Below are 26,756 nucleotides of genomic sequence, written 5' to 3'. Positions count from 1 at the left end.
TTCATAAAAATCACCTTTCCACAATAATTAAGTGTTCTTTAGACAGTGTTCAGCGGGTCGTGGGATATATTTGGCTTAACCTGTGTTTGTTACCAGTCTTGACTTAAAGCCTTCGTGACTGCAGGAATTCATATTCTTTGGGTCTTTCGGTAAAGTCACGTAGATAAGTTCAAAGAAAATAACAAAAAACTACAACTCTTCGATCGCAACACAAGCGGTCATCATCAGGAAAAGGGGGTAATCCTCTCAAGGCAAACTGTTTATAAAGGTTTGAAATGGGCGTAACCCAAGTGTCATCAGCATGGGTGGGGCAGCTAATGTTAATGTAAGTGATGGTACTCATAGATAGGCCTCGGCAAGGTAAGGTAAATTACCCTTTTACCAGGTAAAAGGGTAAAGGTAAAGAGTAAAGGTTTCAACATGCCAAGGGGTAAGGTAAAGGGTAGGGTAGAGGTAGCTCATAAGAATTACCCGGTAGGGTAAAGGTAGCGCGAATAATTACCCGGTAAATACAGTACCTTGTTTACCGCTAAAATATCCATGGCGCAGTCCGTGGCCTCCATTTTAAATTGCGATAATTGATGTCGGACCAGATGGAGACGGTCCACGTTCTTGAAGTAGAGGTACTAGAGGACGAGGTCGAGGATGCCAGCAACAGCATTTTAAGGGTTGCTGTCGAACAGCAATCGAAAGGGGCAGCGGCATGCATTCCCGTGAGAGCACACGCACGATTGGATGGAGGGTGATCCCCATGTACAGCAAGAGAAGTGGCAGTGCGTGCACTGCCGCAAGTAGTTTTCCTCCCACACAAACGCGTCGGGGTGGAAAGCCCACCTCAAGAAGCACCACGTGCTCGCCCCAGGCAGCGAGGTCGGGACGTCGGCGTCGGCAAGCCGCCTAATACAGCAAACGCTGAGCCGGCCAGCAATCCCGGATTGCCTCCTGGTAAAGTTTGAGAACGCGGTGGTTGATTTTGTTATCCAAGGTGCAATCTCTTTGCGAGCCGCCGGCAGCGACAAGTTCAAGACCTTGGTCCACACATTGACGCAGGGATATAAGAGGCCCGTCGACCCGCACTATTGTTGATGAGATCGCCATCGACCAAGACGACGGGGACAAGGAGGTTATGGAGGACGGTGTCGTCCACAGCCTCAACGCCTAATTCGAGAGTATTCTATATGAATAAAGTGCTCTACCTCGCATTTACCGTTATAACCCTTTTTCATGTGTTGTACCCCAGTAATTTCCCTGTAATGGGAAAATTTGTATGGGATAAGGGTAAAAGGTAGGGTAAAGGTAGGCTCGTTGCTTTTTACCTTTAACCTTACCTGCTAAAGGGTAAAAGGTAGGGTAGAGCGATTGTATTGTGGTAAGGTAAAAGGTAGGGTAAAGGTAGTCCTGTTTTTTTTTACCATTTAACTTTACCCTACCTTGCCAAGGGCTACTCATAGAGGGCAACCACGGCGCTGGTGGTGGGTTTCCACCAATTAAAGGGCTGCCAAGTAATCATTGCACCTCGCTTTACACACTCACACTGTTGACGGTGGAGGTTGCTGCTAGAGGTGATGGTACTCGTAGAGGGCCACGACGGCACTGGTAGTGGGCTTCCACCAATGAAGGGCTTCTGCTAGTGGTGATGGCAGTAGTGGGCATTGATAGTCCTGGTGGTGGGCTTCCACCAATTAAAGGGCTGCCAGGTCTAAAATGGAAACATTATAGCTAGTTATGACTTAAACTGGTTGATAACGCCCTTACAGTGATTGCTGAGTTTGTACTCATCTTCTCGGTTGCATGTGCTCAGGAAATTTGGATTTCCCCTCTTCCTGAGAAAACCCAATTGAGCATCCATAGAAGGTACATTTTCCCTCCCATACATGAGATAAAATGGCAAAAATCCCGTGGAAGAATGGGGGGCCATCCTGTACGCAGATAATACACTTGGAACATGCAAATCCCAATCCGTTTGCGTTGCGTCAACCGCCTGACAGCGCATGGATGTCAGAGTCCTATTTAATCGCTCTACCATCCCATCCGTCTGGGGATGGTATGACGACGTTCTAATTTTCTTAGTGCCCAAAGCATCGCAGACCTCGCGCAGCAGCTTCGACGAGAAATTCCGCCCCTGGTCAGTGAGCAACTACTCAGGGGCCCCCTTGTCCATTACGTATCCATACAAAAATGCCTCAGCAATCAAAGCCGCCTGCTGATCAGGCAGCGGCCAAGCCATAGGCCATCGTGAGAAATACTCAATGCCCACCAAGAGAAATGTATTCCATCTTTGAGTGGCCAGGAAGGGCCTAAGGATATTGAGCGCCACCAACTCGTTAATCCGTGAAACCGAAATGGATTGCAGCGGAGGCTGAGATTTAGTCAGTGGCGGTTTCTTACGCGCACACTTCATACACCATTGGATCAAGTGGTACACATCGCTCGACATACCCAGCGAATAATAATCACGCTGGCTGGCGGTGTGACGATGATGGCGATGGAGCCTATGCAGGAGATCTTCCACGTGGCCGGACGACGGAGAGAGATGTCGGTGAACAGCGACACAGCCAGGACCCAGGACCCACACGAGCCCCAAGCTCCGGGTCCACTCCCCTCTATATCCCCCCAGGCGTGGCTAAGCCCCACCTTCGTCCACGCCCTCTCGTGGAACCTTCGAGCAGGTTCCTGGAGCATCTCGGCTGTCCCCACCTGTTACCTATGCCCAGATACGCCTCCTTCCCTGATTCGCTGTTGCCTCTGTGGCTGTACCCGTGAAACCCTTCCCAGGCCAGCAGGTGTCACTCTGTCATGTCAGCAGGTGTAACCCTGTCATTACATGAGTAACGACTTGGCATGTTCTGTTTACGTGACAGACCTTACTAATTGGCTGTGTCGGGTGGTGGCGGGTTTAATGACACATTTATATTTACGGGATCTAGCCCAAAAAAAACTATATTACTTATGATATTGTTAAACAAACGAGCTTATCATGCATAACTGCTGTAGTTATTTCTCCTCTGGAACATACAGTATAGATTCGTTATTCCCTGAATATTACACCAAAGATGCAAGTGCATAGCCCATTCCACGAAAATTTTGAGAACGCTGATCCTTGTGGACTGCTTTAATGTCACGTGTACATAATTAACAAAGATATGACATTTTATATAATTACAAATGAGAACACGTGTGCGTTACACAGCATATTACGACATTTTGCGGGTGCCGGTTAAATGATCAGTGGTAAGCTGCTTTAGTAATGAATTGGAAGTGCACACCAGAAAGAAGCATTCTTGAAAACCTTTGGTAATTTCCGCGGCTTGCACATATGCACGTCCAATTTATAGACTGTCCAGTCGTGTGATGTATGTGTTTTGCATAGCACGTGGTTAAATTTAATATAACCATACGAAAGGCTCGCTACGACACGGTGTGATAAACATGCACCACCAAGTGTTTTTTAAACACCATATACTACAATACGGTTTGACTTTATGTGGTGGTAAAATGCAAATTATGTGAAAGAAAAACAACATTTCTAGAATATGTAGACACGTAAACATCCTTTCCAAATAATAATTATCCCCCATCAATATGGGAGTTGCTGCCCATCTCAGAGTGGGGGCACGAAGTTTTAGGATTCTGCAGATTCGAGGAGCGTGGATTTTTGGAATATTATGGCCCGGGGGGAAGTATGTGGAATTAAACGTGACATATCAAATTAAATAAAAACTCAACGTGTTCGTCAATACAACTGTGGCCTTAAAGAAAGCAATGTTTTGGGTCAATGGCCCTTTATCTTTCTGGCACGTGTCATGATCCGACCATATCCGTTCAGTGCTCGCTTCCAATCGCCGAACGAATACATTTTTATGTTGCACTCATTACACACAAAGTGCTTGCCACAATAAAACCACAACACTTTGCTGATCTCGACAAGGAGCATAAACTATTACACGAACTCTGGTTATCCTCGCAGCGGTTTTTGGCTAGCCATCAAACAAAGACTGTTACTACATTGCGTGCTTTCAATAATGCGCTTCTGCGGCCGTCTGGAACGCTCTTCCTTCCGATATTGGTAATCCATTGGAGCTATGCACTTTTAAATTTATATTGAAAACTAATTTCTTCAGAAGTGCTTTTGTGTTTACTTTGTTATCCTTCCCCTGCACCTCCGATTATCATCGTGGGCTATGTACGGTGCGAAATAAGTTCAACGTACATGCTTTAATATGGTATTCACCTCCTTATTATTGCGTAAGACTATGTTTCACACACATACCCTGGAATAGTTTTGCAATGGGGGGGGGGGGGGTGATGATAACTATATGATCTCCAAATTGATTAATTTGCGGGTAATATTTCAATTTTAGACCATGACGTTATTTGACATCATGGGGTCTTAAATGACCACCCTGAAGCAAATGGCTTTCATCTTTGATAAAATATTGACAAATAGGAGTTATCTGGCAATACAAGAGTCCGGTAGACATTTCCATGTGGCAGCTGTCTTGTAACTCTGCACGTATATCACGAGCACAATGATGAAATCACAATAATTCACCTATACAATACTCACACGATCCCCAGTGACACTCAAGAAAAACTTTTACAGCTGCCACAGGCTACCTTGGCCTGCAGTGTTGAAGTCATTCGCCTTCCAGACACGTTATAAAATTAGAGATTCAATTGTGAAAATGCTCTAATTAATTCCCACAACAGTACATTTATTTGTGTTAATAATTCAGGTTCCATTTTGGCCCTTATATGACATACAATATTTAAAACTTGTGTAAAGCTATAACCGTATCAAGTAATGAAACCTACAATATGAATATCGTTATAAATAATTCACACCAGCGGGGATGTGACCAAATTATCAAAGGACAAATGTTAACAAAATTATGGCAGTATTAAATATCATTACAATTTTTGTAATAAAGGGTAGTGATCAATCATAACTCGAATATGGAGACTTTGACCCAAAGTGAACTCATCATCCGTGACTGGCAAGACTATTGTTAAAGCCTGTGCCAGTGCTAGCATACGATCGGCCACCATGATGTCCAGGGCCGCTGCGTCCAGACGCAGGAAGGCGGCTTGGGCCAGGGCCATTATATTAATAGAGCATGTTTTGTTTGCATGTTCACCACAAGCGCGTGTGGTTAATGCAGACATAATTACTTGCAAAAAGTTTATATTTAGTGTTTGAACACCTTACCACCTGTTTTATTGCCAGAAAGGTTAAAACCTATTCTTATTTTTTTTATACCAAAGTGAACTTGTAGTTTTGCACCTACGTTGATTCCTGCCGCTGGTGCCATGAAATTTGTATTTAAAAATTCGCCCGTTTTCAATGAGAAAACGTGCGAATTTATGTCTTTTCATTCACGTAAAGTCAGAAAACAACAACATATGAATCAAAATTTACATGTATTTACACTAAAGTAATTCAAAAATGACTACAAAATATTTAGAAATGAGTAGTTTTTCGAGATTTACGATGCTACTGTAAATCACTTTCACGAATCAACCCTCAAATGTAGTCTCCCATCATGTTCTTGTTATACTGTCCTTGGTAGCGGCGTTTAAAATCCAATATATCCTGGTGGAACCACTCGCCTTGCTCCTCCAAGTCCCCATGTTCTCCTTGAATTTATCAAAATGAGTATCAAGGATATGGACTTTGAGGTATATCCTACAGCCCATTGTGCCGTAGTTCTTCACCAGAGTCTCAAACAGCTCCACATAGTTTTCGACCTTGTGATTGCCCAGGAAGCCACGAACCACTGCTATAAAGCTGTTCCAAGCCGCTTTCTCCTTACTAGTGAGCTTCTTGAGGAATTAATTGCACTCTGGTTACAGGCGATTCCGATTGCCTCGAAAAGACTGGTCACATTGTGGCAGATCTTGACAGGTGAAGAAGCTGCAAAAAGATTGGTGACGCTTGCTCTGATCTGCGACTTGCACTTTCATCCAACAAGTTCCACTGCTTGAGCCTAGACGTCAAAAGCTCGGCATTGGACGAAGATCTCTGATCAAGTCGTTGAGGTCTTTTTGGTTGGGGTAGTATGGGTTTCTCTCCTCAGCTCCATCTCTGAAATTGTTATCTGAATCTAGGTCTTCCTCACCCTCTGACTTGCTGCTCTCTTCTAAAGACGGCTGCTCTCTCACCGGAGGAGTGGGTATGGGGAGCTCATGGCAGTGTGGCACCGGGGCGATGGATGAAGGAAGATCCGGATAAGTGATAGCAGGTGCATGCTTGCCAGTCCAACATTTGGAAGGGTTCACCATGCAGAAGTAGCAGTTGCTTGAGTGGTCAGTGGGTTCCCACCAAATTATCTGTACCATCCTACAAAATATCATTGCCCTGGTCACAAAAACAAAGTTTGTGGGGAATAATAGCCATTTTCTGTACTTTTGAGGCATAAGCAATTAGTAAATAATACTACTCAGGAACAAAAAAATGTTCCCACGCAATGTTATACATTTGTAGTGGATTCTATTGAGGCACACACTTGCACTTGGAGGCAACACGTTTTAGTAATTAACACAACAGGTACTCTACGTCAACGGGATAACGACATAGGGTGGTGACCACCGCTCCTAACTAGCTAACACTCGCAGGGATCTATATAGTTCGACCAGGACAGCTAACAGGCTGCCTGAAGATCAGAGACCGAGGATCGTAGGTGGCGGCTTCATTCCCAGGGTGAACAGCCCAGATCTCTCTTGGGACTTGGCTTGTATCCGCTCCGGCATGGTCGGCTCTGCCCTTGGCCATGCCCCCCTCCAGATCCTTCGGGAGGGTCCGAGTTCTACATCACGTGACCCGACCTCAGTGACGCCTGAACCCTGCCCTCCAGTGAGTCATGCCGTGCCATGCTCACACCGGTGCCATAGAGAGGCACCACGCATACAGTACCCGTCATCGCTCGGTACTGTCGCTACACAGTAGTGACACCATTTATGTCAATACACATTGCATTCATCACAACCTGTTAGCCAGGTAATGCGTGCGTGAGGATGTTCACTTGTGATTTAGCTCAATTCTCACATTTGAATACAACACAACAGGTGCAGTCATGAGCTCAAATATCTGCATTCTACCCTTCAACGAATCACAAGTCTACTGACGGAAATTAGATTGATGTTGAATTGGTTTAAGTAAAACACGAATCATGAAACAAAGATAAAGGGTGAGTAAAAAGCTGCATATGTTAAGACCTCAATTTTATGGAAAGCATAAACCTATATGGCTGTCTTTGCGTGTTTTTGTGACTAAAAAGCCTATAGTCCAACAAAAGAAGAATATCCAGCAGTTTATAAAATACAGAGTTATATAATGTACTTCACGTAACGCTCTATGGAGGACACCAGAGTCGTATAAACGCTAATACTCCAGTGAAAGAGTATCTGTCAACATGACAAAAATATGCGCTGGGTTACAAACTATCAGCAAAACACACCGAGAAGGAAAAGCAGGTGACTGCAAAGCTATATAGGAAATGCATCAACAATGTCTGCCCTGTCGGCATGATTGTACGTAAGTTATGTTCTTGTCAGTCACTGATAGGCTGCACCACGTGCCATTTGTTCCCTTGTATTTTTGTAAACCAACTTCGTAGTTGTAAACCGTTCACCTTTATATTCATATCGCATCACGAGTACAGAACTGTTCTACTACCTTTCTACAATGTAAGTCGGCTGTTACAAAGGAAAGTGCTTCACACACAAACAGTGACCGACTGACAGCATCCTGCAAATCAAAGTTAAGCTGCTTATATCAAACCGCATTAGGCCAATGAAGACCGCAGTCACATTGTGGATTATACTTGTTTTTCTGCTATCATGTTGCTAACAAAGCATCTGGTACTCAGTCAATTGTGAGGTGCCAAGCTGATGACGATGATGTCACAGCCAATGCTTAAAGTCTATGGGGGGGAGGGGAAACATTCCACTGCGGAAAACACTGCCAACTAAAAAAGCATTCTAACAGTCATTGACAAACACCGCCAAAGACATCAACAGAAACATGCAGTATTGTTCAAAGTCATAAAAAAAAACACGTTTAAAATATTACAACTTGCCAAACACAATAACCCTCGAAATATTTTTTGGAGAATTTTTTTTTAAAACGAAAAGCTAACAATGCAGAAACCTACTCAAAGCAAATCACACGCTTAAACATATTACAATATTACCAAACATAATAACCCTCAAAATATGTTTGGAGAAATTATTTTAAACATAAACCTAACAATGCAGAAACCTACTCAAAGCAAATCAGCGTAACCTGTTCAAATGGACATAATCTTACAGCCCTGTTCTCCAAGTGAAGCTCTTAACTTATCTCTTCTTGACAAGGAATCCGGTCACACAAAGTAATCCCAGAACACGCCATATGGGGTCTCTTATCAAATCATTTCAGGCACCTTTTTTGGTCATCCCAATGTGATGGTATCACACCGCTGCATCCAATGAACACACCACTGCATCCAACAATCTGCCATCTTCTTACCTAGAATCAGAAATCGTGTTTAAAGTGAGGTGAACATGTATAGTATATTGAAGGTGCCAAATATGTAACTGTTCATCCACTTTATTTGTAAAATATCACATTCACTCTTCTCTGCCTTCAGGGCTCAAATCATGTTTTCTGTTAACACTCTAAACTCTAAAGTACACAGGTGAACACATGCCTGCCTGTAATATCACACCGCAAGCAAGGGCAGTGCAGGATACAAAATCATTACTCCCAACTCTTGCCCTGCACCACGTGTGCAATTAAGTTGTGTGCAAGCGCCAGACCATAAGCGGACATCCTCAAAAGCTGCCACGTATCCTCCTCACACGTGTCCACAACGGAAACGACACCACGACTCACTGTAGCAACCTGGCACGCAACAACCTGGAGTTAACATAACACTCACTTAAAAACTGCCAAATCACGACAAATCACTAATACAATTGGTTACTAGACTAAATGTGGCACCGGTGAATTCAAGCACTAAAGGGTGATGGAAATGGATCAAAGGGAGCTTGTTAAACGCTGCTTTGTTTCGCTATGTTGCCGAATCTAGTGTATCTGAAAAAGGAGCCCAAGCTTAACACATGTTCAAATATCTGCCGTCTTTTTGTTTTTACTAAATACAGCATTGCAGATTAGTGAATTCATCATCTTCAAAAGACCTTCTAAAATCCTCAGTGCCAAGGGGTTTTTTTCTCTCTCGAACATCTGAAGTTCCGATTATCCGACAAACATGCTAAACCCATAACTGGCATTTCTGTCACATGCGAATGAAACTGCTGGGCTTTCGTGTCCAGAAAGGCAGCGGTGATTCGTGAGCGTTGCCACCATCTACTGGCCTTCCTGTGTTGCTGCAGAAGTCAACGGCACACTCGTTTTGTACACAGTCCTCGTAGGAGGGTCATCTCAATGAAGTAACTACAATAACGCATCACTCACCCTCTGTAGATCTTTGAATTGTTTTGTTCTCAGGGACGGCCAGTCCATACAGGCGAACTAGCGCGCCAAGTTAAGTGGGGGGACGTCCAAATTCAAGGAGAAAAAATACAAATTTAAAAAATACAAAATAACGAAAATGGCATTGTTGCAATTCCTGTGCGCGTACGGAGGGAATATTAATTATACTTAATTTATCAACATTTCTGAGAATGTATTGGTTGGACGGACAGACAAACCGAATAATTATGCCTCTGATGAAAAAATAATACGCTGAAAAAACATTTAACGGAAAATAGGGGCAAAATGTTACCCACTTTACCAAAAAACCTCAGCCCACTTGGGGTGGGGGCGCTGATTGCATGGTTCGTCTTGGGCGCCAGCTGCTGGCGCTGCTTGTTCTATACGTCAGACGATTATAAACAGATTGCGTGAATGGTCTACTTGCACGTCTCTATGCGTACACCAGTTGTCGGCTCACACAATACTCTACGCGTTTACTGCAATGGGACAGCGCTTTAAGCATTTTATTAAAATGTACATTTACAAAAATATGTTTTGTTCACACACACACAAGCACTTATAAAATGACTTGGTTAAGACGTTCCTGATGAAGATGTAGACCATACTCTTTGGTTCTTTCGGTAAAATCACGTAGATAGAAAATTAATAGATCACGACGTTTCGGTCTATTAATTTTCTACCTACGTGACTTTACCGAAAGAACCAACGAGTATGGATTCCTGCAGTCACGAAAGCTTCAAATCAAGATGTAGACCAACACATGTACAGCAATAAATACCACATAAATCGTAAGGTTTCGCTACAAATGCGTAAACCTTAAACATTAACATGAGTTTCAAGCGCTTTATAATATTACAGTAATACGAAGTGTAAATTTCGTATTCAAAATTGGCAATTTTTCGTTTAAGTTATGTCTTTGTAAGACGGCACGAGAACACAAAGGCTAAACTCATTCTCTAACTTTGGTGAAATTCATAATCACGTGTGAAAGAGCACGTGGTTATGCAGGCAATAGCTCATCAAACGAAAAAAAATATGCATGTAGATGTTTTTGCTGAGAGAAAATTACCACATAAGCCACTTTGTTGCGCTATTATTTGTGGCCAGGTCGCTTCTGATAAGTTAATACCTCAGTGGGCTATACCTGGTAAGATACATTAAAGTTTCGTTTTATTTGCATATTTTTTAAGTGATATTTACCTTTCCAATACTTTTTGTAGTATTTATTGTTGTTACGTTCTGACCCCCCCCCCCCCTACTGTAATCTGTTATAAAGAGCTTCATAGCTCATCACATCCCTCCAGTATATAAATAGATATTCTGATTCTGAAACTCTACCAAGGGCCCCGAATAATCTGCATGGTTCCCTTTGGCTACTAACTCGACATTCGACTCACACACCAGCCAGTCATTCATTTTACACTGTAGATTATAAACAACAGGGGGAAAACTCCAAACAACACGTGGTCCTTGAAGCAACACAAAACATGAAACAATAGAACACATGAGGGTTGTGTATTGAACTGCGCAATACTGCTACGAATGTCATCAGAGTACGGATTTAAAGTCAAAGCTGAAAGTATATAGGTACATCTTCTTGGTTCTTTCGGTAAAGTTACGTAGAAGGGAAGTAATAAAATAATAAAAAATAAAACAATAAAATAATATAATATATTTTATTTTTATTATTTTATTACTTCCCTTCTACGTGACTTTACCGAAAGAACCAAGAAGATGAATCCCTGCAGTCACGAAAGCTTTAAATCGAAATATATACGGTACAAAAGTATATACTATATGTTGTCAAAATGAATGTGATTACATTATTAACCCAAAAAACCCGTAGTATGGAGTACTGATAACTTCAAACATTTAAAATGAAAACTCAAAGCAGGTCCTTGTCACAACACTGTATTGGAATGGAATTATAACAAACAGTGGAATCACCTTATAGACTTGGCTCAGCAAAAAAATCTGGCATATACTGGAATAAGCGAAATTCATCTTCGTATGGTGAAGAATGACTTCGATACTGCAAGTGAATAAATTAACTACAGCCTCTGCACTGTGAAAAAGAGAAATCGGCTTCGCCAGCCAGAACCACGTCTGATTCCATTGGACGAGTTTGAGTGAGTGTGTGTGTAATCTAGAGAAGCTGGCACCAGCCTGGCGTAACTAAAAGATTTATGCAGACTTCAGCAGAGCAGCTTCCATAACAATGTGGGTGTTTTGTCTCGAGCTTCCAGTCTGGAAATTTAACTCTAACAGTATATAATAGTTGGAAATGTGCAAGCCTGTGATCTTGAGCATATGAAAGAGAAAAGACAGCAATGGTGAGTATAATATTTCTTCTGGGTGCCACAAGTAATGCGTTAGAACTGTGAGCATATGGAAGATATCAGGAAAGTGACACTTTATCTGGGTTCACATCTCCAGGTCAGTGCAAATGTTTCACTTTGGCCCATTGGGAGTCAGAAATGTAGTCTTACTCACTTAAGTGCGAAAAGGCTGCCATTTGTCCTTTAAATATTCTTAGAAAACAATCACGCAAAACGCAAGACGCTTAAAAAAAAGAGGCCTGCACTGCGCTGTGGTGCGATGCGAATTTTTTGTTTGCCATTTTCAAGAAATCCAGTGCTTGGAAAACATACGTGAGACAGGATAACAAACATCTCTACGGATAGGTCAAGTAGGTCAGCAAATTATATGCTGACTACAGCAAAGATCTGTGATCCAACGATCCGTGAATTCCTGTCGTTGGCCAGCTTTACTTGAAAAAAAACCCATAAAAAACACGGACATTTTGCATACGTTTGATTCACTTGTGAGAAATATATTTATTTGAAATGGTGAATATTCTCCTGATGGAAACGACCTCTATCCGCAGGCGTCAAAACATTTAAATGCAACAATTGTAAACTCCCCAGGCAAAATAAAACACGCAGCGCTGTCTTGCAGAATGAAATATCATAGGATCTGGCCTGGCGTGCAATGGCATAATCACAATTGCAGGTGAGCAATAGAGAATTACCTCCAGAGTCGTACATATGACAGTAATGTTCCCCTAATGGGCATCAGGATCGATGTTGTTTAAACTTTACTGGCAATCCCCAGGCTCAGCCTGGATCTGGTCGTGATATTCATCTCCAGCTGTGACCCTGATAGCCAATTTGTAAACACGGTTAAGCTCCTCCTGTGCATTCACAGGATAATTTATTTTTACAAGTAATGTCTGCTTGTAAAGATGTAGCCTAGTACACCATACCATTTCAGTCCAGTTTCCGTGGATGTCCAGTATTTGCACAACTAGTACAAAAACTGAACAGTTAAGATAAATAACAAAGATTAACCGTTTGTTTTGAATGAGACGTGCCATTGGGGAGAGGGCACGCAATTTCGCAATGACCGTCACACGTGTATACACAGTAATCTGGCTTTCTGATGTACAGCAAGTGACTTTTGTGCATGTTGACATCCCATAATCACTTTACTGTAGTTGCTGTATTTTTACAACTCATTCTGTACAAATACGAGTTACAGAATGTCAAATGGTTGTCTGCAAAACGCTGTTGGTGTCGGTGTCAAGGAGAGTAAACCCTCTTCTATCCGTGACGGTTACGTTGTTAAAAACGCTCGCTAATGGAGAATTCGCGAATGCAGAAACCTTGTCGCAATGGGAAAAACGGGGTTACGGTCCTGTATGAGTGAACATGGTGGGAGGGGGGGGGGGGTAAATGTTGAATAACAATGACTACAATAAATAAAACAAAGCGCAATTCTTTTTTTTAACTTTGAAGATGATTATTTGATGAGATAAGTGCTGGTGAAAATGCATGACTCCTTACGAGATGCAGGTGTTTGATAACAACGCAGCTATCATTTTAGCACTATGGGCAGCGTTCTTTAAATCGATTTCGCAGTCGACTCGTTTATACCAAAATGTCGGCCTAACGCAGACACACTCTCACCACTATCTAGCAAGTAGACGGATAGATTTCCGACGTGAATACGGCATCATGTCCAACTTATGTGAGCTTCTCCAGTTCCTTAAGAAGCCCCCAACACGTAGAGTGATTACAGGTCAGACTTCGTGCCGAACAAAACGCGCTACAATCCGAACGCACACGCCAGAGCCGTACAGGAACAACCACGAACACCTTTGCAGTCGGTGTGAAAGTTGTCGTTTCAAATGGGGAAAATAACAATGCCAAAAATGTGTCCTCATTATTAAAGGCGATTGTTTCCGACACTGCGAAGTTGTTATGATGCTGCAATGGGAACACTGTTTTCACAGCTTGGTGCTTTATCAACAGAAATGGGCGCCGTGTCTTTATCCCTGGATCGTGCCGCGTTCTCATCTGCCGAAGAAAACGCTATCCGCGGCCAATGTTTTGCACCGTTCTAAATCCCACTCGATACATCTTCATTTTTAAATCCAACGTCACTTCGAACTTGAAACGCACATTCACCACGCGGCGCTGCCCCGGAGCTACCAACATCTGTCCGAGCTCTGTGGTCCTCTACGTATTCATGTTTCTGGCCAATTAACGAGTGTTTATACTGGTAGGAACCTCCTGGTTACACCAGCCCACAGGGGATTATTGTGTCCGTCCGTCGTGCAGGGAGGGGCTGGGTGGGGAGGGTGGGGCTGGGTGGGGAGGGGCTGGGTGGGGAGGGTGGGTTTGGGTGGAGGGTGGGAGGGTGGGGCTGGGTGGGGAGGGGCTGGTCACCCCGTGGTGCCCTTATAAAACTCAACGTTGAACCTACTCACGCCGGCTTGTGCCCGCCCTCAGTCGGCCATATTTGCGGAATACACCATGCCGCCGTTGACCCTGGCCATTGACCGCGCAACCCATCGTTCCTACCAGCTCCCTCCGCACGAATGTGTTACGCGTGGGAGGAAACCGGGGCGCCCGGAGATAATTCACGCATGTGAGGGGGCAACACTCTATCCCATACAAAAAAAAAACCTATTTCACATCATACGTAGCTAACCGTGCTAATCAGAGGTGCGGGGGGGGGAGAACAAAACACAAAATGCATTAGAGCTTTCAATCTAGATTTAGAACTGCATAGCTCCATTGGCTTCCTAATATCGGAATGGCATTCCAGACGGCCGCAGCAGCGCATCTGAAAGCGCGCGATGCAGTGACCATCTTTGTCCGATGGCGAGCCAAAATGTTCTGCGAGGATGAACGGAGTTCACGTGATGGTGGATGCTCCTTGACGAGATCAGCAAGGCATTTGCTGTACCGCCTTCTCCTGGCGAGCCAGGGTATGGCACCTCGAAACCCACGGGGGGGGGATCTGATAAAACAGGTGGTCCACCAACCCTTGCCTCCGGTGTTGGGATTACAGGCGTGCGCCGCCACCACCACCCAACGGAAGATGCAGCAGACCTCTTCAGTTAAAAAAGAAAAACTAGGCGGGCCATTGATCGACTTGGAAATTGCACTTGCCTCGCCAATTACAGCTAATGCGCCATCACGAAAAGATTGAGCCTCATCAGCATGCAAGCACATTAAAATGTAATGCGTGGATTGGATACATTACCTTAACAATCGTGTACATTATATCATGAGTAACACGTTTCCTATGTAGTGGCGCAAGATTGTACAATACATTTCATAAAATAAAACAAATGTAGCATACAATGCAATGAGCAACGTTGATTCCAACACATTGATGTTGCCAGTTAACCGAAGGCATAAAAACGTAATCTAGTATTACTCCAAGTTTAGTCTCATCAGATGACAACATGAAACACTTTGACTAATTTTAATTTGAAGTAAAATCGAAATAAAAAGGGAAATACCTCCTCCTGGCTGTACAATCCAACTACACCGACCTTCTGTTATGGTCCAGACACGAGTCCTTCCTTTTCGCCTGTCTGCAACTCTATTTCCACTGCGTTGCAGCTCTAGAGTGCCTTTATTATTCATAGGCCAAAATGTTATCCTTCTTTGCTTGAATCCCCCGATGGATTTGTGAGCAACCTTGGGCCATGCAACCAGGCAAGATGGCAGGGTAAGGGAGTCGAGAAAGCATCGGGCCTCATGGCCTGCAATGTAGTGACATAAGGCGGGTTGTGATTTACGATAATGGCTCGGTAATGTGCAACTATGTTGCCAAAGAGAAGCGGCAACGTTCCAGTGTTTCAGCATGGGCTGTTGCACCACAATAGAAGGAAGCAACGTTGTAGTGGTTAACATTCCAGCTTGACAAACCAAGAGCGTTTGACATCTGCGTATCAGTATTTAATAACAATTGTCACTTCAGCTGTACACAACAACAGATGTCCAAAGATACAATCACCTTCTGAAATAGACATTAAGTTCTACAGCTGCATTATTTGTAGAGCCATTGCCAAACAAAGCATGGACTGGGCCATCCTCCACGGCTACGTTTACATTAACTCCACAGCCAGTACGATTTATTTTAGAAGCAGAGGTTTGCAAATCGTTAAGCTGCGTTAAAATGTAACGGGCGTTCACACACGCATCAGGACTGCTGCATGTGCTCCAGATCTTCTTGCTTCATCTTGTTCCGCAGGTGTTCACTAATTGCTGCTAAAGGATCAGCCTTGAAAGCTGGGTGACTCAGCACCTGGGCATGGCGTGACAGTTCATCTTCCCTGGTGGAATCACAAAAAGCAGAAGGGAAAGGTAAACGCCAAGACTCGAAACAATGATACACAACTGCTGGTGGCCAAAAAGAAAATTGTGACCGTTGTATAATCACAGGAAGTCTAACGAGCACGCTTGAACCGGACTTGACCCAAGATAGCCACCCCTAACATGACATCTACCCATGAAGTAACATTCTTATAATAATAGTGCTTGCAGTGGCATGAATCAGTTACAGTATTAACTACTATAATGAGCCAAGAATGTCTGTGTGTCCCGCACGTGACGTCACTCCACGTCGGCCAGCCCCCCTCATTAATAATCATGAACAGGTGATGTCCTCCACATGGACCCCCCCCCCCCTCATTAATAATTAGCGGCTGACGTCACTCCACATTGGGGGCTGAGGGGCCTCCTCCCCCCTCCTCAGCGTCAACTTACAATCCTCACTACAAAGGCAGAACCCTCACGTCACGTAACGCTATTGAGACAGAAGTAAAAAGGATGTCATGATGAACAAGGGATTATAATCTTTAAATTAAACTAGGTCTGTGTCACCGCTGCCTTACAAATTGCACACGAATTGATGCAATGAATATCATGTCGCGGTCTGCTTTTCGCTTGCAAGTTTTAGAATGACTGAAATACACCCGTCCTTGGACGGGAAAAAGGCTAGTATTTAAGACTTTCCCTCAAAACTACTATATTTTATGGAGTCCTCTTGGCCATATTTCTCCCATATCAAATAGTAGATAAAGGAGATAGTATTGTTTGGGAGCTTATTTTAATAAATTTGAGTGCCGTTGCAGAATTACACTGAGTAATGATTTCCACTGCTGTGGATTATTTATATGTTTAGGCTTTAACTTAGGCAGTGTGGTGTTAGCATACTTACAACATCTTCTTTCGCTTGCTTTTTGTTATCTTGCTTGGATTACTTCTTTGGAGTGTGTCACTAGCAATGGCAGGAAAAAATTAAGAGTTACTATCACAATCAGAATCTTCGGAAATTTATATCAGCCAAATACTCTAACGCAGGTTTCTAAATTTGGAGGGGAAACCGGAGGAATCTGAAGAAAAATCCACACGACCACGGGAAGAACATGCAAACTCTAAATATACAGGTGTCAGGGTCAGGGATTGCACCCACAACCGCCTGTATACCAGGCGAGATAGTTAACATCTAGCCACCGTGGCTCCCAATAATGAACAAAAATAAGTTCAACTTGTATCGTGCCACGCAGGGTCCACTCCCCCACAGAGAGAGGACGACTCACGGGCGCAGAGAACCAGAGGAGCTGGGCAGGCAGAGAGTTGGTGCCAAATCTCCCCCCACCCATCGCCCCCCCCCCCCCCACCAAGTTCGACAATGCAGGTTCCACTGAACCGGAATGCTAAAATTTGTATTTTTGTAAGTCGTGGAAATAAATATTTAAAATTATATCCTGAAAATATTAACTTTTTAATAAAACCTTTTGAATCGCTTTTTAATAAAACTGCACTGATATTTGTACAAATTATGCAGTTTTTAGTTACAACTGAAAGAATAACCACTGTACATTGTGGCAAATCTCACAAACACACGAACAAAATATATCATTTACAGCCCCTTTGGCAGCCCACAGCAGGATAAAGGCCTCCCTATACCGTGTTGGCTGTGCGGGCTGTTTGACCATACTTCCCCACATTGGACAATCAGGGTTGGTGAAGAGGGGGCAGAGATTGGAAGAATCATTTCGGATATCACGTGCCACAGATGTTAGCTGTGGACAGGAATAGGTCGCTGAGTTCATAGGGCAGTGCAGCAGCAACAACTATGCCACTGTTTTTTTTCGTCAAACCATACTATTTACATTACTTAAAATAGCTGTTCATTTGTTACAATGATTCACAAACAATATGAACAAAAAGCTTTCTTTGAAAAAAATTGTTTACAACTATAATAGTATTATATATATTTTTATCCACACCATCCATCTATATTTATCCATTTTTTCTTTTGTAATATCAGGCAACTCTTCCATAGATCGGTTATGTGCAAAACATGGCTGAAGTGCAAAATAAGGTGAAGTATATACTAACAAATCACCAATTCCCCACCACCATACCTTGTGCATTTGCTTGTATTTTGTGCAATGGTGGCACTCAGCTGGTCAAGTTCTGGCAGGGCATTTGCCAGTGTGTGCATGTCTCCCACCACGGCCGTTTTGCTGCGCTTAATCCTCTCAAGCTGCTTCTGCCGGGCAATTTTTATCGCCTCAATTTCTGAATGCAAACGATGGGAGGGGATGGGAGGGGAGGGATGGGAGAGCATGTGAATGGGTTGACACCAAAAAAAACCTTCAGCTACATAAATTGCATCAATGTAAGACAATTAGCTATTGCTACCTGGGAAATTAATATACGTTCTAAAATGTGGACTGTGAAATTATGACCATTATCATTCATAACAATTACATGATAACTGAGTGATCCAAAGTAATTTTAAGTAACGTATTTACCATATTAGTTGTACAATGACCTGCAATACTTGCACCGCAAAGCCTTATTACAGACAAGAAAGATATAAAGATGGGGTTAAATTAAGCTTCTTTAAAAAGCAGGTACACGCATGTAATACATTTAAAATATCCATTTACGGATAAAAGCAATTTTCAAAACCAGTGGATCACAGGAAGTAGGTCCAATAGTGGAATTGACCAGTTACAATTGTGGCCATTTCAAACAACCTGATTCACAGATGACTGGGTCTTGAAAATAACTATAATTCACAGCTAAGAGAGGCATCTCACTGCATGTCTATTTTGGCATAAGCTGTGTTTTTTGGAAGCCCATACACCCATCAAAAACTTGAAACACTTTTGGTAGATTCGAAATACTGTAGGCCGCAGTTGAGTGACGATGGCTGTGTGTACAAGTATGTATGTATGCAGTGTCAAGATTGGCCTCTGTGGAGGAGGCATGTGAAGGACGCTGGTGGACAGTTGGAGGCAGCCCCGCTCCAACAACAACAGACAGCAGAGTGATGCTCACAACAACGAGCGGAGCGCCAGGTGGCTAAAATCCAGCAAGTTGGCAAAGTAGGGGGCCACAGCTGATGCATCTGCCAGTCAGCCAATGCATGGCACCTGGGTCTGTCCCGTGACCTCCTGTCAGCGAGCCTTCGACACTTCACGTGGCCTCAAGGTGCACCTGGCCTGGCACAGGCGCCTTGGTGACGTCACCGCCGCTTAGTGGCGAGTGGTGGGTGTTTTTGTTGTGCGTATGTTAACCTTCTTTCACAGCGTATGTGGCCAATCGTGCTATAATCGGAGGTGCAAGGGGGCAACCAGAGACAGAGCATCTCAATGAAGGCTATCTGACCATCGCAAAATACAATCTTCGTGAACTCCCTTATCAAGAGAATATTTCCTCCCTATGATAATGTTACACAATTTTAACGAAGCCTTCCTTTCCGTCACCGTTGACTGAAGGAGCAATGAACAAAAATGCAACATGATCTTACTTTCTAAAAATCTATCATGTCTCATTTTCCTCTTGTCCTTCTTGGAAATCTGAAGCTTTTCACCTGAAACAGATGACATCATATAACGAAGCACAAAGGTCAACTGCTTACGTAATTTAATACAATCATCATATGCACAATTACACAAACCCCCCAAAACACATGTGCGCGTTTTATATATATCCAGATTAATTTGAAATGTCTTACACGGAATTACATATGTTATGAGACATATATTATAAGCACTTAACAAAAAACTCTCCAAAGTCACACTTTGAATAGATTTTTTAAATGTTTGAAATATAAATCCCGTAGTAATACAGTAATAAGAAATCTCCACGGTGACATGTCATTTAAATCTGATTTTATGAATAGGTTCTTAAAATTCATTGATTCGATTAAGTTGTGCAACATTTCACTTCATCCTGATTTCTGCTGCTGAACTCAATTTAAAGTGTTCACACAGTCTTCCCGTACATAAGTGTCGCAAGTATATTGTCACAATTTTACAACACTTTTCAAGGTGACAAATACGCTCAACCACGTATTAAAAACGCTAATAAACATAAAATAACAAACCATCAAAGTTGTGAAGATTAACTTGAAGCCAACATCTCGGAAAAGTGCCACTCTCTCCATGCAATTTCACAAATACAATACTAAACTGATCACAGCTATGCTTTAGGTTAACTGAGTGAGTTTGCCTTATTTCTCCACACGACTGGCAGGTAGGATACCAACATTGAAACATTACACGTGGTGCATTGCTTTCCCAAGCAATGTAACATCAAGGTCTATAAAATGACAATTAAGCGATACAAAAACAGTAACCATAACATGCTATCAACAATGCAAGAACATTGTCATGAATATGCATGCAATGGCACACATCAGCATGGGAAAGCTTACTCCAGGTTTAGCTATATGTCTTATCTTTATCTGGACTACAATGGTAATTTGTATCGTGCATGGTGTGAGACTAATATATTGCAAGTTAAATGTGGACCATGTATCATGACAACTCTGCAGAGGTGTGCAAATATAAATGTGATGGGTCTACTCTCTGTTTGGTTCTGAAACAGATTACATCTGATTTATGCAACAAAAAGGAATTGGCTTGGAAGATTGCATCAATACTGCATGGACCAAAATGTGACCCAAAAAACACGAGGTCATGTCCTGAAAGTCAGATCATATTTGTTTCATTTTCGAGCTGGTACAATATAAAATAGTTGCAGGAAATGCAATTTGATTCACTAATTATTTTAAAATTGTGGTGTAACGCTCAAATGTTTGCACTTTTGAGATCTAGTAAACTGTATTATGAATGTACATACTTATCAGCACACCTATGTACTGTACAGGAAATCCTCCAGTGGGTCGAGCCAGCAATCACAAAAACTGCATTGTCCAATGATGTCAAGGTGGTCTTCACACCAATTTCAAAATGACTTTGCACTCCTCTCCCCAGTTGCAAGTGCTAAGTAAAAGCTGTTCCACAGTCAGCACCGAAGACGACCCTGACACTCCAATTGCACGTTTCTCTGGACGTATGCCGAGCAATGACAACCCGCTAATGAAATTACACTTCGACTCAGAGGTCATCGTGCCTTTAGAAGTAGGAGCACTCCTACAGACACGTGATTGTCACCCGATTATGGTTTGCTATGGCTTAAACACACAACGGTTGCTGTTTAAGTAGGCATTACGTGTCAAAATCTGATGCAAAATTATTGTTTACACTGCATACCTATTGTGGGTATATGCTTTATATATTATTTGGGTACAGCGGAGGTGCACTAATTCGCAGGCCCGAATTCAATTTCCAGCCACTGTTAACATCAGTGGAGAATGATATCTGAACTGGCCCTGGGCATCCCGCCCTCGCTACCAAACCGCAACTCACTCGTGATGTGAAATACCGTGTGGTCAAACAACACCCATGACCAACGGTGTGGGGAGGCCTTCATCCAGCAGTGCACTGATGATGCCTGATATTAACCATATAATCTCTACACAGCTAGCACCACGTGGCCACGGGGCATTATGGCCTTGTAAAGCTCACAATTGAAAGTTTAATATGGTAGTTCCTTGTCACGGGGTCAAATCAGGTCATCATCCCTCGAGGATCAACAAAACAAGCAACACTTTATGGGGTGTGCAATTGTTTGATAAATGAACAGGACCCGACCAGAGCAATGTGCAATTGTGATCACTAGATCAGAACCACCAAGGTGGAGCACTGACCCAAACTCATTTGCGTGTTAACAATCTTGTATTGGACTTTCTATAATATATACTGTATACTGGACTGAATAAGGGTTTCCTCCCACGCCACTGAAAATCAACCCCGAGCAAAAGTCCCACGAATTGTCACACAATGACCGAATGTGGAACAGGGCATGCCAGCCACGTGACCATAAACCCATTTATATGGTCACTAGACCACCACTAAATGTCAGAATGTTATTTATACTGGAGGAATCCCATGAGCTATTAAGCTCTTTTTAACAGAGGTCCAGTAATGTAAAACTCATAAATGTGCTACGGTAAGACATCAACCCATATATTAGGACTTTACCGTAATTCAAGTTGGTAACATATCAAGTAAGAGTTGGGAAGTGAGAAGATGCCATTTTGCTTAACTTAGGTCTTGCAAACATCGTTGAAAACATCGCTAACAGAACAATAATGCAACTGCGGTCACGGACCCGTTCTGCTGGAGACAACGCTCTTGCTGTCATCTTTGGTATCTTGCTGCTTGCTGCCATCATCTGCGTCAGTCGCCGAGAAGAGCGAGCTAATCTGGGCCAGCACCGACACTGGGGTCAGCTGAACACACGGGAACACAGTAGCATTGTATTATTATTGAACTTCTTTCGCACCGTACGTCGCCAACCGTGCTAATCGGATGTATTAAAGCCACACACGCACACTGTTCAAGTATTGTATTGTCCATAATATGTTTTTGGGGGGGGGGATTAGATCGCGTAAATATAAATGTTGTCGTTAAACCCGCCACCACCCGACACAGCCAATTAGTAAGGTTTGTCGCGTAAAAGGAGCATGTTAATGCATTCACTTTATCGCCCCTGGACGGATGATGGGTTGAATTTAGGCCACTCGCGATCACCTCGCGAGTCTCGCGCTCCGATGTTTAAACCATTGACAAGAGATTACTCTACAGTGATAGATTTCAGAGCGCATTTATCAACAAATGTACTTTCTTCGTCTACACCACCCTCCCCCCCACCTCCTTCAGGACGTAGAAAATATAGCTTCATAGGTCATCGGATTCTCCAGGGTAAGTACAGATTCTGATTCGAGAACCCGCACTGGGAGCAGCGTTCGTTACGTCTGGCCAAAAAACTCCCACATGACCAAGATGTGGGAAGATGTATTTTGTTGACATACATTTCCACGCGATAAGCCACTTCGTTGAGCTATGATATGTGGCCAAGTCGCTTCTGATAATTAAGAAAATAGAGCTCAGTGGGCTTTACCTGGCAAGACGAAAATAAATGTTTGTTTAGATTGTTTTTACCTTTCCCCCATCGTGTTGCTGCATTGATTGTTGCTGTAACGTTCTGAACCCACCTCTACAGGGCATCTGCGGATTCCCCCAGCATAAACAAAGACTCCGATTCTGGAAGGGCCACCCCCTCCAGCAGTGGATTATCTCAAGGGCTGTTACATAGGCCCACGCTATAAGGGGGAGATGGTGGTGGTGGTAGTAGCAGCAACATCATGGTTACTTGCGCGATGGCGGTGCGTGTCGTGACTGCAGTACCGATAAGTCTTCGTCACCGCCGCCGCCGCCACCACCGCCATCCTTTCCGGCCGCCCGGTGGAACTTCTGCCGCGCCCTTTTCACTTTGCCCATCGCCGCAGACGAGCGTCGACAGCCGCCGCCACTCGCCGTTCACCGCCGGGGGACCCTTGACGAGCTCCGAAACTCACGAAGCACGCCGGCCTCGCGAAACACGTGGCGCGCGTGGGGCCCCGGAACGCGCATAGTAGTGGGGGGGGGGGGAGTGGTTCCGGTGCCAGGTCAGAGGTTTTTTTGTTTGTAAATTAATCTCCTCCAGTCAAATCAATCGGAGTATTTTTACCTGGTAGGAACCTCCTGGTTACACCACCCCACAGGGGATTATTCTGATTTATTATTTTATTTCTATTATTTTATTTATATTTATTATTTATTTTTTACCTACTTGACTTTACCGAAAAAAACCGAAGTATGATTATTATGTCCCTCCGTCCGTCGTGCAGGGAGGGGAGGGTGGGGGAGGGTGGGGCTGGGTGGAGGAGGGGAGGGTGGGGAGGGGTCACCGTGTTGGGAGGGTGGGGGCTATACGCCAACGTTTACCTACTCACGCCGGCTTGTTCCCGCCCTCACCGCGGGCATATTTGCGGAACTACACCCGCCCGCCGTTGACCCTGGCATTTGACCGGCACCCAACGTTTCCCTATCACTCCCTCCGCAGGAATGTGTTTTGTACTTTTGACCAATCAACTTCAAGGACAGTGCACATTATCAGAGTTATGTCTTTTGTTTGTATTTATGACTGCAGGTATTGCGGTCTATGCAAACATGACTCCTTGTAAAAAGGTGTCAGTTTTGTTGCCAGATAGAAGGGTAAAGAACCAATTATCATACATGAGGTTTATTTACATGTTTAGGTTGTATTCATAGAAGACTTCTCAACAGTCGGTGGGTGTTGAGTGGACGCTACCGCTGCAAATTGTTTAGACCAGAAGGAGGCAGTGACTGTACCGGTCGGGTCATTAGTTACAATCCATTCATAGATACCCCACAATTCTGTTTGTGCTCGTCATGGCAATATGGTTCACGAGCTAAATGCCAATGTTGAGGTCTGCTGGCCACGAGGAGACGGCTTCGGGAGATATTTCGCGTAGTTTTTCCATTTATCCTCCTCCGTTGAAGCACCGACTACATAGGTGTTCTATCTGGTCCATAGTCTTGGTTTTATGGCCATATTTGCACTGCTGTGGCCTCGCTTTACCTGATTTAAAAAAAAAAACACCACTTGTTGGGAAGTCAACGGTTGTGATCTGACCCCTAGAATAGGAAAGTTAAATTTTGACCACTGACTAAGGGTGCTCAACATAATCTCAGAATCTGTATTCATTCTGGAGTAATCCGAGGATGAATCCACTCTGTTGTTAGTTTAGAGCCGGTTAATGGAAAACAATTCTACAACTGGCCAATGGCTTTGAACACAAGACCTAGATACGACTCCTGCTAGGATTATATCGTTGGCTGTCATCAGCATTGACATTCAACGACACACACACCAAAAGGTGTTTGAGCCTATTCTATCACACACACACACGCAAGGCAAAGATGAGATCAGCAGCATGCCTGGCCATGTTCATCTCGGATATGCTGATCTTGAAAAATGTATACGGTAGAGAGGTACACACATGTCTAAAGACGACTGTGTAAGAGCCATAAGACAGAAAGTGAATGTATTATTTATGTGTATACATTTGATTTACATCTGTCACATTTGTTGAAGATTGCGCATACTTGACTTGAAATATTACAACTTTGTTTCAGTATCCCCCTTGGTTAAACGCTCCGTTGGTTGAACCCATGACGTCACTTCCGGTCTGGCAGTATAAAATGGAAGCCAGGAGTAGAACTCGATGGAGTGAGTGGACAGTCTTTGACCGTGTGATAACGTGATAAAGTAAACGACGACACAACGTTGGAAATATTTTGTGCTACTAAGAAATAAAGAAACAGTTTTTTATTTATTTAAGACACGTCAAACACGCGTCAGACGTATTGCTCCATTTAAGTTAAGGCGTAGCTTATTTGGGGCCGTCCATAAATCACGTCATGCACCTAGGGCGGGGGAGGGGGTCAGACATTTGTGACGATGTGTGACGAGGAGGGGAGGGTTGAGAAATGTGACGTCACATCAAAATGCGAAACTTTAAATAAACAACACGTTCTACTTAATTAGAATTGTCAAAAAATGATACATTTTCGTTATCAACTTTTTGATTATTTAAATTTATTAAGCTCACTATTTATAGTATAGATTATATTATGTTAAACATTAAAACCAGAAGTCAAACTACGTCAGCACTTTTATAGAAAATAATACCTCGTCAGGAAGAGGAAGTGCAAATACAATTTTAATGCAGTCGTTATATTAAAAACGCTTCATAGTTTCGAATAATATTTTTTAAAGCGTAAGTACTATTATTCCTGTCATATCAATCGACAGAATTTTAAATCACATTTGGTTATTAAATATACATTTATAATTTCAGTATTACATTTTTATTATGTTACGATAACATTTATAATAATATAGAGAGAATAGTTTTTGGGTACAAAGATCTCAAACAGCCATTTTTGAGCATGGAGGGATAATTAATAATGGAGTACCTACTAAATATATGTCATGAACCCAGAAAATGGCGTCATGCTTCTTTTTGCCATTGTCCTGCTATGAACCATGAGTGACTGCATTTAACCATTTATGATCTTTTTATTTAACTACGGAATCCCCTTATGTCTTTACAATCAGTAGAAGTGGGCTGTACCTTCGTCTTTGGCTGAAGCGCAGTTCATCTCTTGAAGGACAGCGTCATATGTCAACGGTCCCTGTGAAACTCATTAGAGCACCATGCCAAACATATCGACGGTTTGTTTTGGTAGGCAACAATAAGGCACTTAGAAGAGTTGACGTCCATGCTAGGACCAAACGATGTGTGCTTTGTGAGTCAAGACGACAAAGCTCATGTTACAATAGGGTTGATCGTTGCTAACAAGCAAAGTCCATTGCGGATGCACGTCAAGTACAGAGTCTGTCTGCCTGACCATGACTGGGTTGTGGCCGCAGGACACAAGCTAATTCCTTCGGTCTATGCCGTAATCCAAATTCAGTCTCATGGTCTAGGAAACCGAGAAGCTGTTGGTCATACTGGAAGGAAACCTGGTTACACCAGCCCACAGGGGATTATTGTGTCCGTCCATCCGTCGTGCATCCAAAAATGGGACGGGTGGAGCTGGGTGGAGAGGGGAGGGTGGGGAGGGGCTGGGTGGGTCGGGTGGGGCTGGGTAGGGTTGGGAGGGGTGGGGCTGGGTGGGGAGGGGCTGGTCACC

General features: G+C 43.3%; 1 protein-coding gene across 1 annotated transcript; it reads right to left on the bottom strand.

The window, feature by feature from the left end:
- Positions 1-11,251: 11,251 nt before the first annotated feature.
- On the bottom strand, positions 11,252-23,616 carry SLX9 (SLX9 ribosome biogenesis factor). Its single transcript, XM_061556892.1, has 6 exons — positions 23,400-23,616; positions 22,321-22,441; positions 19,610-19,672; positions 18,213-18,369; positions 17,000-17,059; positions 11,252-16,112 (listed from the first exon to the last, which is right to left on the bottom strand). The coding sequence occupies exons 1-6, from the start codon at positions 23,490-23,492 to the stop codon at positions 15,980-15,982; spliced, it is 627 nt and encodes a 208-aa protein (XP_061412876.1). The 5' UTR covers positions 23,493-23,616; the 3' UTR covers positions 11,252-15,979.
- Between the last annotated feature and the right edge of the window lie 3,140 nt (positions 23,617-26,756).

Source organism: Lethenteron reissneri, chromosome 23, assembly GCF_015708825.2.
Source record: "Lethenteron reissneri isolate LAM-NWPU_2019-01 chromosome 23, ASM1570882v1, whole genome shotgun sequence".
NCBI classification, from domain to species: domain Eukaryota; kingdom Metazoa; phylum Chordata; class Hyperoartia; order Petromyzontiformes; family Petromyzontidae; genus Lethenteron; species Lethenteron reissneri.
The sequence above is the reverse complement of the archived record's forward strand: the minus strand, read 5'-3'. Positions and strand labels throughout refer to the sequence as shown.

What these genes read in the sequence shown, in the direction of transcription:
- SLX9 (XM_061556892.1), bottom strand. Translation starts at nt 23,492, where the DNA reads ATGGGCAAAGTGAAAAGGGCGCGGCAGAAGTTCCACCGGGCGGCCGGA. An exon ending in GCGGTGACGAAGACTTATCG is followed by an intron (nt 22,442 to 23,399) that starts GTACTGCAGTCA and finishes CCGTGTGTTCAG; the next exon opens with CTGACCCCAGTGTCGGTGCT. An exon ending in AGCAAGCGAAAGAAGATGTT is followed by an intron (nt 16,113 to 16,999) that starts GTAAGTATGCTA and finishes TGATTCCACCAG; the next exon opens with GGAAGATGAACTGTCACGCC.